General features: G+C 54.7%; 6 protein-coding genes and 1 non-coding gene across 7 annotated transcripts; 4 read left to right on the top strand and 3 right to left on the bottom strand.

Annotated features, from left to right (window-relative positions):
- Positions 1-61: 61 nt before the first annotated feature.
- On the top strand, positions 62-1,531 carry SCP_0701570 (predicted protein; the record flags this gene model as incomplete). Its single annotated transcript, XM_027760085.1, has 3 exons — positions 62-237; positions 291-609; positions 665-1,531. The coding sequence occupies 3 exons, from the start codon at positions 62-64 to the stop codon at positions 1,529-1,531; spliced, it is 1,362 nt and encodes a 453-aa protein (XP_027615886.1).
- A 283-nt stretch (positions 1,532-1,814) lies between these two features.
- Positions 1,815-2,807, bottom strand: SCP_0701560 (predicted protein; the record flags this gene model as incomplete). Its single annotated transcript, XM_027760084.1, has 7 exons — positions 1,815-1,914; positions 1,965-1,978; positions 2,041-2,125; positions 2,177-2,266; positions 2,321-2,414; positions 2,485-2,587; positions 2,652-2,807. The coding sequence occupies 7 exons, from the start codon at positions 2,805-2,807 to the stop codon at positions 1,815-1,817; spliced, it is 642 nt and encodes a 213-aa protein (XP_027615885.1).
- A 932-nt stretch (positions 2,808-3,739) lies between these two features.
- On the top strand, positions 3,740-5,399 carry SCP_0701550 (Probable guanine; the record flags this gene model as incomplete). The annotated part of the gene is made up of 5 exons (XM_027760083.1): positions 3,740-3,812; positions 3,891-4,236; positions 4,304-4,667; positions 4,721-5,162; positions 5,218-5,399. The coding sequence occupies 5 exons, from the start codon at positions 3,740-3,742 to the stop codon at positions 5,397-5,399; spliced, it is 1,407 nt and encodes a 468-aa protein (XP_027615884.1).
- Positions 5,400-5,581: 182 nt separating this feature from the next.
- On the bottom strand, positions 5,582-6,653 carry SCP_0701540 (predicted protein; the record flags this gene model as incomplete). The annotated part of the gene is made up of 2 exons (XM_027760082.1): positions 5,582-6,323; positions 6,388-6,653. The coding sequence occupies 2 exons, from the start codon at positions 6,651-6,653 to the stop codon at positions 5,582-5,584; spliced, it is 1,008 nt and encodes a 335-aa protein (XP_027615883.1).
- A 135-nt stretch (positions 6,654-6,788) lies between these two features.
- SCP_0701530 (Vacuolar fusion protein) lies at positions 6,789-9,222 on the top strand (the record flags this gene model as incomplete). The annotated part of the gene is made up of 11 exons (XM_027760081.1): positions 6,789-7,197; positions 7,249-7,314; positions 7,373-7,436; positions 7,503-7,692; positions 7,766-7,880; positions 7,938-8,080; positions 8,134-8,215; positions 8,271-8,611; positions 8,667-8,851; positions 8,908-9,019; positions 9,082-9,222. 11 exons carry the CDS (start codon positions 6,789-6,791, stop codon positions 9,220-9,222), a joined length of 1,848 nt encoding a protein of 615 aa, XP_027615882.1.
- A 2,064-nt stretch (positions 9,223-11,286) lies between these two features.
- SCP_0701510 (hypothetical protein) lies at positions 11,287-13,951 on the top strand (the record flags this gene model as incomplete). The annotated part of the gene is made up of 10 exons (XM_027760080.1): positions 11,287-11,386; positions 11,447-11,588; positions 11,696-11,785; positions 11,845-11,895; positions 11,949-11,999; positions 12,047-12,069; positions 12,120-12,293; positions 12,659-12,704; positions 12,803-12,985; positions 13,036-13,951. The coding sequence occupies 10 exons, from the start codon at positions 11,287-11,289 to the stop codon at positions 13,949-13,951; spliced, it is 1,776 nt and encodes a 591-aa protein (XP_027615881.1).
- On the bottom strand, positions 12,311-12,392 carry SCP_t0701520. The gene is given in 2 exon segments: positions 12,311-12,345; positions 12,356-12,392. It is a non-coding gene; the product is annotated as a tRNA-Glu (tRNA).
- Positions 13,952-14,028: the final 77 nt, after the last annotated feature.

The following is a 14,028-nucleotide window of genomic DNA, read 5'->3' as shown; positions in this document are numbered from 1 at the left end:
CCGCCACAGACGCGACGCGACGCGCGTCTTTTCCAACTCAGCGCACTATTCACAACCCAAAATGTCTCGCACCCAAATCGCCACACTCGAAAAATTATGTGGAAGGCAGGAGACTTTCACTAAATCCGAGGCTCTCTTTCACTCAGCCGTCGCCAAGACCGGTCCAGGATCGGGATACTCCCTCGGTGACGCGTCCGTGGGTCTGCCTGCTATATGTGCATACATCGCGTCGCTAGAGTGCGCACACTATCTTCTCACCTCATGTTATTGACTGACGCGAAGATGTTCAGGTTAGGCAACGGCGACGTGTCCGAAAAGGTAGCACAAACCGCATCTTGCGTAACCGTCAAGCAATTCAAAACCGCTGTCCAAACCGTCCGTGCTGCACTTGCTGCTGCCGCCGCACCGAGTCAAGAATTGGAGACCGCGCTCTCCTACGATTCCCTCATGCGGAAGTACCACGTTGGCAGGAAACGCTTCGTGCACGACTGTCTTTGCGATGTCGAGAAAGCTCTTGTCGCGAGTCGAGAGCTGCCCCCCGACCTACACCCTCCATGTGATGCTGTTACTGTTGCTGTGTTCTACTGGACGTGTGCTGTAGTCTTGAAAGTGCGTCGCATCTTCTTTAACTTGTGCCTTATCTCATGCCAGCTCGCGCCTGTAGATGAAAAGGAAGAACATCCAGCCGGAGGTAGTCTTGCGAGAGCGCGGGCTCGTGCGGGATGACTACGACGAGATCATTGACATCCTCCAGACCTCATGCCAAGACGTTGCGCTCAAGGTCGACGCTAAAGTGGCCGAGCTGCGAAAAGAGGTTCCAACGCCCACTGCCGGCCCATCCGCGTCCACATCTTCTGCCACCGCCACACCCAACGTCTCGCCCACCAAGTCACCGACCAAGTCCGCACTGAAGACCAGACCCCTCGACGCGTCACCGACGAAGACCCCCACGCACAAGCGCAAGGTGGCGTTCCACGACCTCGCCACGGACGAGGACCAGAGCGTGCTCGAAACACCCACGAAGAAGCGCCGCACCTCCCCAGCGAAACCGGTTCTTCCTCAACTCTCTGTCTTGCCAGTGCCTGTGTCCACACGCCCGAGCCGTTCCCCGACGAAGCGCGGCCCGTTTCCCGACAGCGCGACGTCCTCGTCACGAGCCATGCTCAACCCCCTGCAAACCTCAGAAGAAGACCTCGATCGCTCGCAGCAGCCCGCGTTCCCTCTCGTCGCATCTGCTGACTTCTCCGGCCAGGGCCCTTCCACTCCCCGCCGCCGGGCGCCCCAGACGCCAACCAGCGCCCGCCGTGCCAGCTCAAACGGTTTAGAGACCCCAACCAGCGTCAGCCGCATGGGGAGACAAGCTCCACGCCTAGAGATCTTAGACGAGCCTCCCCGACCGCGATTCCGACCGGTGTATCTTGATCATAGACAGTGGGTCTCGCGAGATCCGCGAATCGAGCGGGAGTGGAGGCTGGTGGAGGAGTTCAGACGCAGCCTAGTTGTGAGTAATCGTGCGGAAGTTGGTGCGTGAAGCTGGGTTCATGAAGCCCTCGTGTGTATTCTCTTATGCGTTCTTCGGTTGTGGACTAAATTGGCGGAGCAAGGTTTTACATGTGTAGAGATGTGGCGGTATAGGCTGGGATCCTTAGATTTATTTTTCATTAGAAGCAAATGTATACCAATCAAGCAGTTGTTGAGATCACCATTGGAAGTAGGTGTGATGAAAACAAAAAGTATTGTCATACAGAGCACGAACAATTGAAGGGATGCAAGCGCGACTGTTGTCGCTTCATGGGTATCCAACGCCTGTGTTTTCAGTTCTTCTTTGCTCTCGCGCTGGCTTGAGCCGAGCGCAGGGAGCTCGCAATGTGCCCGTATGAGTCAACCATCAGCCACAGCGGAATGATAACCCATCTGACACGTAGGTCAGCAGCAGATAAATTGTGAAGGGTGAAGGGACTTACAGGATATTCATGAACTGGAGTTGCGGTTAAAATGTGAGCGCCGAAGTTGTGTACATGGAGGAGTCCAGTTACTTACTACAAGGTACACCCAGAGGGACAGCGCGTTCGACGTGTCCAAGTTCGGACTTCCGGTCAGCCACTCCGGGCAGAATGTCATCCATCTGTAACATTCAGTCAATGACGCAGGAATCACGGGCGAAGGAGAGACAGACCCTCCGTAGATCTCCGCCGTGCACAGCACAATGATCCAGTAGTGCCTTGCAGGGTCGTCCTGCACTAGCAGCTTGACGATGTAGCAGCACCTGTGAATGCAGTAAGAGTGAGTGAACGTAAGTTGTAGGAGTAGGAGTACGCACAGGGGACCAGCACCGAGTACGGTCAGTATCTCGAGCGAGACAACAGTGGGGTCTGAGAAACCCCAGCGAGCGTCTGCACGAGCATACTCCTTCCCTGGGGTCATCATCATCAGCACACAGAAGTCATGGCATGCCGTGCGCACGAAACACTACAGAGTACTCACACAGCTCGGCGAACGGGCCGACGCTCGTATTGACCTGGCGTCCAAACACCGACAGGTAGAGGAACGAGCCCTCAAACGAGAAATGTATCATCGCATCGAACGCCTACATTGTCCTCAGCGTCGCACATCCAATACCATCTGCCGAATAACTAGTGGGATAGACGGACCAGCCAGATATACGTCGCGCGGTCCTGCCACTTGGCATTTTGGGGGAGAAGGGCCTTCGAAGTGGTGTATGCGACGAGGCCGACGACAGCGACAAAGGCCAATGAGTACGCTGAGGTCGCGGTGAAGATGGGGGGCGTGGCGGACGGCGCTGACATGGTTGTCGGTGGAGGACGTGGGAGATGAACAGTAGCCTCAAGCTCGTACGACTCGGAGGCACGCGACGCGACACGCGTCTATGCTAGCTAGCATCATCACACGAGAACCCTTGGCTGCCATATTTCTGTCAACGCAAAGTTGACGCAAAGTATCCTAGAAGGACACGCTGTAGGTCTGATCCCGGATTGTCGGCGTACATATGTAGTTCCTGCGCGTGTGTTTGGAGAGTATACTGTCGATGGGTCGGATTCGATTGGCGCCCCGTGGGCGCTTGGTCACGTCACACCCTGATTTCAAAATACGTCAACTGGAGGCTTCCGTGAGTAAGTAACACTGCTTGTAATTTTTCTGTTACACTCTAAGAAACTACTCTAATGGGTAATGCAATGTGGACTTAAAATTCGGCGCTAACGGCAGCCTACCATTGGTCGCTCTCTCCCCTCTGAACAAGCACGGACAGTCGAAAGCGGCGGTGCCACACTTGAGTGCTCTGGTAGTCATTGTTAGACTGTGCGTCGCTGTCGCCGACGTTGCGCGGACGGTGTGCTGTCCGCGCTCAGCGGCGCCTGTGGACACGCGCTCCCGGTGGCCTACGAACTCTCTAACGTGCCTTGTAATTGCAAACAAGGCTGGTAACAACCTGTTTACTCATTGCTTGCGGCACTGGCTCCGGTTGCAGGGCTGGCGGGAGAAGCCCTCAGCCGTGACGTGACGAGGGGCGCCGGTAGGGCGCCAATCGAATCCGACCCATCGACCATGCCCTCTGTGTTTGGAGTCTCCAGTCGAGAATGGCATAAGATGCGGCCGATCGCGAAACGATCTCTGGAGATCTGGATGAGATGCGCCTGCGGCTGCTCGATCAGATGATGATACCGACTCATACATCTGCACTGGTTCAACTCTACTTTGACCCACTATCTCCAAGTTCTAAATGTTGTTCAGGGGTGACCTAGTTCATTGCCCCAGTCTGGGAGAGTTGGAGATTGTGCACGACCACCTATTAGGTAAGTTCCCAGTAGTAAGATGAGCGCGACCTCAAGTTGTTTATCACTGCAACTGACGCAAGCATTCCAAACTCTCAGTCATAGATGACAAGGGCTATGTGAGCCATGTCGTACCATCAGGTTCCAAGGTAGCCCTGCAAATCATCGAGAACGCGTCGGATCCGCCCATAGTTATTCCTCGGGGCAGCTTCCTCCTCCCCACGTTCTGCGATCTTCATCTGCACGCTCCCCAGTTTCTGTACCAGGGAACAGGCCTGCATCTCCCACTGATGCAATGGCTGGACGAGTATGCGTTCAAGGCAGAAGAGAGCCTCGACGGTGATCCCGATCTGGCTATGAGGGTGTACACGCGGCTTGCGGCTCGACTGATAGAGAACGGTACGGGAGCGGTCCTCCTGTTCGGTACCATCAAAGAAGAGACAAAGTGAGTGTATCTAGGATTCAGACCCTTGAATTAAGCTATGTTCGCTCGTGGAGCACCTGACGATCAGTTTGATCCTGGCCGAGGTAATGCAAACAGCCGGCATTCGCGCATTCGTAGGAAAGCTCTCGATGGACGTTTCGTCTCGATCATCATATGTCGAAGAGTCGGCAGACGCTGCACTCTCTTCCGCACGCTCATTTACGGAAAAATGCCTTGAACTAGTGAATAGATTGCCCGAGCACGATCGTCTCATCGCACCAGTACTCACACCGCGCTTCGTTCCTACATGCACCGACGCGCTCCTGAAGGGCCTAGGCGACCTCTCAGAAAGCAGAGGCCTTCGCATCCAGAGCCACATGGCGGAGGCCCTCGAGCAGGTGCAACTGGTCAAGAGCGACCGCGGGATTGACGACATCGAAGTCTTCTCCAGAGTAAGCCAATCGACTATTTAATTCGCTCATAGCAAAGCTCACATTGGTCTTAGAGCAACCTTTTAACACCGCGGACCGTGCAGGCGCATTGCACGTTCCTCGACCCACCGTCACTTGCCCGCGTCGCAGAGTGCGGCACTGCCGTAGCACACTGCCCGCAGTCCAACGCGTACTTCTCCGCCGAGCCCTTCCCCCTTCGCGAGGCGCTGCACCTCGGGGTGAAGGTGGGGCTTGGGTCCGACATCGCCGGTGGGTACAGTATTGACATCATGGACTGCATGCGACGAGCGGTCGCGGTCTCGCGGATGCGCGAGGGCGCCCGAGTGATGGGCCACACTACAATGAAGCTCAACGATGGCAGTGGCGAACTCGCAAATCTGTCTGTGGACTGGAAGGAGACGCTGTATCTGGCTACCAGTGGAGGAGCAATTGCGCTGGGCTTGCCTTCAGGAAGCAATACGTTTACCGTCGGCGCACCTTTTGACGCGCAATGCAGTGAGCGTCGTTCATATTATCGTGACGAACATCTAATTTATCCTTGGGTTCGCAGTCCACCTCTTTGAGAAGGACACAGGGACCGGTATAGGTCCATTGGACTTCTTCCATGAGCACGCAGAACCTTTGGACGAAGTAGAATTGACGAATGACATGATTGAAAAATGGTGGTGTATCGGAGACGTGCGGAATCGGGGGAAAACGTGGGTGCAAGGTAGGCGTGTAGCAATGCGATGATATCTGGATATGTTTGTCTACCCTTGAACCCCTTTACAAATGACTTTATCCAGTGTTATCATGCCATCGTATGGATGTTTTGATGACTCCCGCCCAGAAAACTACTTGCAGCTGGCCATCAACTTATCTCTGAGGCAACCAGAGGAGCAGGACCCACCGAAAAATCAATGGGCAGCGATGTATCAGGAAGATTGCTCTAGATCCCTTGAGATTAATTCCTTCCAGGATGGAAGACCTACGACACTCGGTAGCTCCTGCCAAAGCTTATACCGTGCTATTATCACGTCCTGGCCAAATGCTCGTTGACACGGCATACAGAGGTTGGGGTCCTCAGCTAATTCATCCACAGCTTGCACCATGTAATGAAAGGGGCCAGTCCTTATCATCCAACCGCGGGACAACCTCGACGCTAATCTGGAAAATGCCTTTGTACACATGGTAGGGTCACCTTTACAGTAGCTAGATGCCGTGCGCTGGCCGCACACACGGCGGATAAAATCCAGCAAAAGATCTAATCGATGTTGAAACATCAGGGTGTAGTCCTGCATCTGGCGAGCAGAGAGGTCGGACGATGGTCGCGATGGGTGCTGCACTTTCAGTTTGGCGTGGTCACCTCGCAAGATATCGTGAAGGGGGTACAGCGAGAGGAAATATAATGCCGACGGCACGACGACGCTGACGTTGGTTTCGTGAGCGAGATTGAGAACGTGCAGAGGATGGACGTATGGATACGTCAGGCCATCGACCTCGGGTGACTTTATCGCGAGTTCAAGCATGAGGTCGTGACCTCGGAGGGTGTGACTCCATGTCTGGGAGAGGTGGTGGATAGCTTGTGTGCGCATGTGCGCAATGAAGTATTTCGTCGCGAGACGTAGGATGCCGGCAAGGTAGAAGAAGTCTTCGACACAGTTATTCTGGAATGAACTGACATTAGGAAGTCAAGCCTGCACACCTCGAGGACACTGCTAGCGATTGAGACAATACTCACGCCCCGTCATACAGCGCCTTGATAAGGCTACTCAGTTCGACCGGTAGATCATACATCCGCACGACTTGACAATTATCTAGGGTTTCGACGTCCGTCTGGGAGGGTGAGGGCATTTCAAACATGGACTGGAATATCTCCGAGTGCCGCGCGAGGACTCCGCGATGCACCTTGAACGCGACTGGAGGTTTGTCTGTGAGCAGAACGAGATTTCCGTCGTCGAACCATGGTTCGCCCTGCTCATGTCGCTGGGGAGAGATGTTGTTCATGTGCAAGTGACAACTGAGCTATAACCACTGGCAGATCGTCGGCCAGCGCTCGGCGAAGGCTCGGCGAAACATGGACTCAGAGAGACTACAGTCGTTCTCTACTAATATCCTACGCTGTGTAGCTCCCGCCGTGCGATGGACACTCCGCGTTCGCGCAGGCCGTCGCGAGTAGGAACACCAATTACAGGCCCTTCGCCGTCACGGCTCGCCCCTCCAGTCATCCGACCAGCACCTTCGGTGTCCCCGTATAGAGTCTACAGTCGTGGTTCATCTGCATTGCAGACCCCAGTCTCTGCTTCTCCACCCGACGATGCTGTGTCGCATGGGGTACACGAGGCTGTCTCTAGCTCTTCCTCTTCCTGCCTGACTGTTGACATGAGCGAGGGAATCCTCGTTCAGGAATCTGAGGTTGAGGCGGAGACGGCTGATGCGGAGCGGGTGGATGCGACTGGTCATGTCGAGTCTCGCGCGGGAGACGAAGAATCGAAGAAGAATTTACGGGAAACGTTGAGGCAGACATTGAACAAGAAAGAATCTCGCAGTGGTGAGTGTCTGATGCCGTCCGGGATGTACGCAGCATGTGAAGCCCCTTCAGACCTGTCGTCACGACCGCCAAGACGGAAGGGGAAGGCCGTCGACATATCGGAGGTACCTCTTACAGGTATGGTCCTCTTGTGTTGATTCTCAGTGGTTTTGATCAAATCCTGGGTGTTATGCAGTGGACATTTATCCTCCACGGCAGTATTTTGTTCTGACCGATGCTGGCAAACCCGTCTTCATCAGGTAAGCCATATTCTGTTATTATATGTCTGTTGGTATGTTAACTTCTGCTAACATCGACTGTGACAGCCGGAGAGAAGACGACGATTCTGAAAGCTTCACATCTACCATCGGAATTATGCAAGCACTCGTGTCTGTCTTCCTTGATGACGGCGACAAGATACGCTGCATTAATGCTGGAAATACACGCATAACGTTCCTGCTCCGTCCGCCGCTATACTACGTCTGTGTGTCTTCCTGGGGAGAGCCTGAATCTGTGGTGGGTGTCTGTTCCTGTGCTATGTGTTCTCATAAACCGGAAGAGTGTTCGCGGCTGATGTTTGCAAAGAAAGACACGTTTCCATTTAGAATATCTGCACCTGCAAATTCTGAGCGTCATATCGGCAGAGCAATTGCGGCGGATGTTTGAACGTCGGACAAATTTTGACTTGCGGCGCCTCCTAAGCGGTATGTAGAATACTGATTGTGCGCTACGCGATAATGCTGACTCGTGCATATTTTAAGGTGCGGAGCCACTTCTTTTCTCGCTTTTGGCAAGAATGGAGTGGGACCTCGCAATGAGCACGTCCTCCTTGCACTCGCTCAGGCTTGATCCTGCCTTACGGAAGAGCATAGCTGATGTCTTAGTGCCTACATCGAAGATCAAAGTATGTCACGTTCTCAGAGAAATCGAGGGTCTTTGTATCTAATATCCTATAAGGACATGCTATACGTCATCCTGGTCGCCCAAGAGCGAGTCATCACACTTGTCAGGCCCAAGAAACACTCCATTCATCCCGCTGGTTTGTCGAATATGATCAAGTGCATCCGTTCCGACTAATTGAACCGCGTATCTAGACCTTCACATACTCATTAATACGATACATTCACCATCGATCCTCAATTCATCAGCCTCCGCTTCCTGGCTACCAGTGTGCCTCCCGAAGTTTAATCCTGCTGCGTTCGTAAACGCATACGTGACATTTCTCCGGAGAGAGAACGAAGTCAGCACTCCGAAAGCCCCAGAGGGCTCTGAAAACGGCACACCGACGGAAGGGGGCCACCGGGCTGGCAGTGCCAGTAGTAGCATTACAGACATACCATCACCAGAGGAGCCCGTCCCACATATAGGCCTGGTTTGTGTGTCTGGAGGCGCGGATTTCGAGGTCGTGCGACATTGGTGCGACACCGTCACCCAAGTATGTGCTCTGCTGCTGTCTTTGTATCATTATCTGATGACAAGCCTGCCGCAAGCGAATGGAGCGAGAGAAGCTCTTGTCGACCCTCACTGAGGCCATCAACTCTGGTGAAACCGATTACTCCGTAGCAGACTTGGGCATACCGGGCTTGCGCCACTTCGTCTACAAGTCGAGATCCCATGTGCAGGTGACGATGTCACAATTTGACGATCCTTATGATGATGCGAACGAGAAGCGACGGTGAGCCGACCCACCACCGGAGTGCTCACTCAACGCTCATCACCCTCTTCCCTCAGACTCATAACTCTGTATCAAACACTGTACGACGCGATCCACGCCAAGTCGGGCCAAGAAAGCACGCTGAAATTGCAGTATCTACGCACTGAGAGGGAAAGTGTGATGGGCTGGGTGAGTCCGCCCGATAAGTGTCGCTGTCGCCGTGCATTGCTGATCGCCCCTGGCTCCGGCAGATAACACAGCCCTTCGAGCTCTACCTGGCTTTGTCTCCCCGCCTGCCGAAAAGCGCCGCGGTGGGCGCTGCTAATGCCGTCGCACGGTGGGTCGCGAAAGAGGAGAAACGACTGTTTTTGAGGGACGCACCTGTTTTCTGATTTATTGTTGTCTCTGCTGTATAGCTTGTTTTGACGGACGGACAAGGAGTTTTTTTAAACACGCATCGAATTAGTTCTATTGATGTCGTCGTTCGTTTCATAAGTGGGACTGATTGAGCCTTTGCTGCGATACCTCATTGTCCGCGCCGAAGCTGATTCTATCGTATCTGAGGCACCGGATCATCTTGCGGAGATGTGCATGCATTATACTCTGTGTCCTGATGTACAAGGTGCTGCTGTTCCGCGTTAACAGAAGCTTCGCGGCGAAGTTTCTGCAAAACCGATTCGTGATCCGCAGGTCTGACCACACACCTACCAGTAGCAGAACTGGGAACATTCTGCCCTTAGGCTGTACGCGCATAATAATCGTATGCAGGCTGCGGTGACTGGGACGCGGTGGAAAGGATTCTGTAGAGGAGTCATACAGACCGTATACGGATATGCGGTCCCGGCAGCTTGGAGTCGCGTGCGCGAGGAAACAAGACGATGCATCGGGGAGCAGTGCGCAGAAATCTCAGCTCGACAAATATTTCATCGGGCTTCGTGCGTTCTAGTTCCTCGTGGCGAGGCGTGGGTTGTAGCCGGCAGATGCCTGCGAGGCACTGACAATGGCCTCTACAACAGCCCTATAGTGTGCATGGCGCCAGCTTTATCAAAGCCTGCGGACCGCATACCATCGCGAGTAGCATAACGCCCTTTGGTGACACAAGCCCTCGTCGGTGGCTCGCCGTTCCGTTGACAAGATTTCCCACCCAGAGCATAAGGTGGGCCATAGCAGCGTCGAGTACCAATAGCGCGTAAGAAATATCCAATCGGACCTAACAAAGCGGCTGCGTGTGCCGGAACTAGTATCTGGTGGTCAGTGACAGCATCGCTCGTGGAGCTCAGACACACATAAAGGAAGCCTCTGGGACCATATCCAGCAGAAACGCGCCAAAATTTAAAAGAACCCCCTGCCTGGGAATATTCAGAGTAGTGAGTGCGGAGGGGGGGCCGTGGCGCGCACCTCCGCGGAGATTGGTGTGATAATCAGTGGCGGAGAAGGCGTCAGCGCCGCACTCCCTGAGCATGCCAATGGGCTGGCTTTCAAGTGTACACTATGAAGCGTGCCCGAGTGCATTCCCATCATCAGAGTAGTGTAAATGAGCGGCTCCCGCATCCTCGAAGCGCGTGGTGGTGCGCAGCGTGTACCTGGAATGGTAGAGCGTATGTGTGGCTGGATACGCTGCGTGAGCGGTGCACTCAGGTCCACAAAATGGGGGACAGATATGCGTGAAAGATAAAGAATCACAGTTGCGTCAAAGCAAAACATTTTCGTTATAGCTGAGGACACGAAATTAAAGCGTGGGGCCCAGGACATTGACACTCAAGCAACACTGGCAGAAAATACAAACAAGACGTACCTTGTGCGACCGTCAAAATTGCACCTCGGAATCTTTCAGAGCATGGTAAATCGCAATATAAAAGATGTCATCGAGAATTTAGCATTGGCGCCAACACTGCCACCCCATACACCCCTCACCGTAAGGTAATCTTCGATTTTCCGGCGGCTTATGTGCAGGCCTGTGCAACTATGCAAAAACTGACCTCGAACCATTGTACCGTCAAAGACCTTCGTGGCGGAGAGGACAGAAAATCCGACCGAGCTCGCAGAGCCGCCACGCGGGTGTATGGTGCACAACTGTTTCGTGCAAGACTCTTGGTCTCCCAGTGTCGGCTCTTGAGTAAAAGAGATTACTGGGCATAGCATGGCGTACGGGACCTTGGCAGCTTTGCGTCATGGCTGCGGAGTCTGCCGGATAACTGGGGTGATAGACACGATGGCTGTACAGAAGATAGGTAATTCACCTACTGCACTCATCCGGATACCGTCACTTCTATGAACGTGTCCGGGGGTTGCACCACGACCAGAGCTATCAGGGAGAATCAGCGCGCAGTAAGTAAGAGATACTTCGCCAGGAATGGCAAGTCCTGTCTTCGTGACCATCGGCCACGTGCACGTGCACTCATATCTGCTGTTTGCGTCAACATTTCTGCTGTGTTCACCGGCTGTCTACGGTCTCCATGTCGCAACATCTGAGCGCACGGATCGCAGCGCTTGCGCCAACGCTCTGCCGCACGTTCCAGAACAAGGCCGCGCTGCGGCCAATACCTGCGCCGCGAGGTAGCCGGCATTCCTTGTCTTCCTGGATGCATAGCTGACTGCATATGCTTGGACGGACAGGCTCGATTGCGACGGCGGGGGACTTCTTGAAGAGGATTGGGCGGTCCGCGGACACGAAGCTGACGGTGGAGTCGTGGGACGACCTATGGAAGTTTGACGGACCGCAACTGAAGAAGTTGGGGCTGGCGGTGCGCGATCGTAGGTGAGCGTCCGAGCCTGTTCCTGCTCATTCGTACCCCATCTATTTCTGTTATTCCAATGGTGGAGACTGGCGGGCGAGAACGGTGCGTTGACGGATTCGTTGTGCAGGTACATTATGTGGAGCTTGGAGAAGTACCGTCAGGGCGAGGATCCGGCGGAGTTTGCACACCCTCCAAAACCGAAGAAAAAGATTCGTGGGTACGCGTCACTTCGGTCCTGCGAGTGCAGCACCAGCACACTTACTCACGTCTTTCTAGGTGGGGTCCAGCTGTGCAGAACGGGAAGCGGATACGTTCTCGGAGACACCGGTAGATTGCTTACAGTTTTCCGTGTTCGCTTTGTTGTCACGCGAATACATGAGCGCGCGTGCGCAGCAGTTGACGAACTCGTGTGCGTTTGTTGATCGACAGAAGTGAGTCAGTGGTGCTTTGACGATTTGGTAACCAAGGCGTGCTTTAGATGTTGCCTCGTGTATTGTCTGGGTGAGTTGCAGTGCTTTGTCTCCTGCACATATATAATCCCCTTCCTTCAGCCCATCGCCCCCACAACCCTCCGTCAGCTCTTTGCACCCGCATCTGCAACAACTTCCAAACATCGAATGCTCCTGTACTACACCAAGTTCCGCACTTCGGTGTGGGCCCGCAAACGACAAAATGGTATAATCCAGCACCCTCGGAGAAACTTATTCACTACCGCAGACCCTTGGGTGTGTCTTTCAAAAACCTCCGATACGGGGAATCGAACCCCGAGCTACCGCGGACCCATTTCTGAAAGGCGGTAATGTTAGCCGTTACACCATATCGGATGGTGGAGTTAGATATTAACTCAGCCATCTTTCAGAGACAGGTGCATGGTAGGAAGTGAGCCGATATCCCCGATTAACTGCTGGTTGGAACTCACTCACTTTCAGAGGAAACAGTTGTGGTGGGTGATGGGATGGCGATGAAGTAAGACAGGGACGAGTGGCGGGAAGGTTGATGTGGAGGATTTCGTGGATAAGAGTTTCCGGGGGTCAGGGCAAGGCGATCTCGAGATCTGCGCGCACCTGCAATTTCTTGGTGAATTGTGCAGAGGGCTCCGAGTACGATGTTCACTATGGCGCTGCCACTGTGCACAGGTGCGTTTAAAGCACCTCTAGTCCACTCCCCCCATCCTCCCACCCCGCCCACATCCCTCACCCGCCAACATGGACTCAACCTTTTCCCTTCCCCACAGGTGCCGACCGGCGTCCACCTCCAGGGATGCCGCTCTGGCAAGGGCACCCTTTCTTCCCGCTGACCCCCGTGCGTCCTGGCTCGGTTCCTACCCGTCGGGAGGTGTGCCCTCGTCTTCTGTTCTGAGTCCGACCGGTGGTCTCTTGCGCAATGCGGCGTCCTTCCCTTCCTCGATGCGCCTTCCGTTCGTCTCTTTGTCCCCTTGGCATATACACTTGCACTTACACGTACCAGGTCGCAGCAGGATGCTCTCGGACTCGATCAAGGTACCTCGTTTAATGGCGACTTCGACCTCTGTGCAACCACTGCCCCTCTAACGGACTTCCTCCCCGCTGACTTCGGACTCGACGCCTCGTCTGCTCTGTCTACTCAGCGGCAGCAGCATACCCTGTATGTCGATCCGACGCTCCTCGTTCCGCCAATTTTCGCTCCCGCACCCGTCCGCGCACTCACCCGAATGCAAACCCAAGCGCGTCTGGACGCGTTTCTCCAGGACGCCGTAGGTGAGCACGATACGGTGGAAGCGAACGCTCCCGCGTTCACTCCCCGGGCGTGTCCTCCTTCGCGTCGGAGTCTGCGGGTAGCCACCGCCAAGAAGAGCCGCCAGTCGCCAGGGCCCATCACACCTCTCGCGCCGCCGCCGTATCTAGAGACGGCCGCGTACAGGTCAACCTGCGGGTCGACATCGAGCGCCTCGAACAGCGGAGCGTCCCCTTCGCCCGCGTTGTCACGATCTTCCTCCTCTGTAGAGGGTGCTGTGCGCCAGTATACGCGCCGAAACAAGCAGGTCGCCGGACCTGTGGTGTGTCCCGACGAGGGATCGACCGTGTGCCCCATGTGCAGCAAGAAGAGCTCGCGGTTGCACGATGTCGCGCGGCACATGGAGACCCACAAAGGGAAGATTGAGGGCATGTGCGGCGGAGTGTCCTGGGAGGAGGCACTCTGCCTCGGGGTCGACATCACCAAGGGCCCAACTTTGGTCGACGAGGGTCTTGCGTACTACGGTGGATGCAAGAAGGTATTCAGCAGGGCGGACGCACTGCAGCGGCACTTGAAGTACACAAAAGACGGGTGCGTGGGGAGTGTTGGAACCCCATACAACCTCTCCCTTAGAAAAACCTGCCGTCGACAGCGACTGCATTGCCGCTAACACAAGCCTGCCCCTGACCGTTACAGATGCTGACGATCCTCATCCCAGATCACGTAGCTTTTATCTCTTCATCCTCT

The sequence above is a fragment of the Sparassis crispa genome, assembly GCF_003851025.1.
Source record: "Sparassis crispa DNA, contig_000006F, whole genome shotgun sequence".
NCBI classification, from domain to species: Eukaryota; Fungi; Basidiomycota; class Agaricomycetes; order Polyporales; family Sparassidaceae; genus Sparassis; species Sparassis crispa.
Note: the sequence above shows the minus strand (reverse complement) of the source record. Positions and strands in the feature narration are given on the sequence as shown.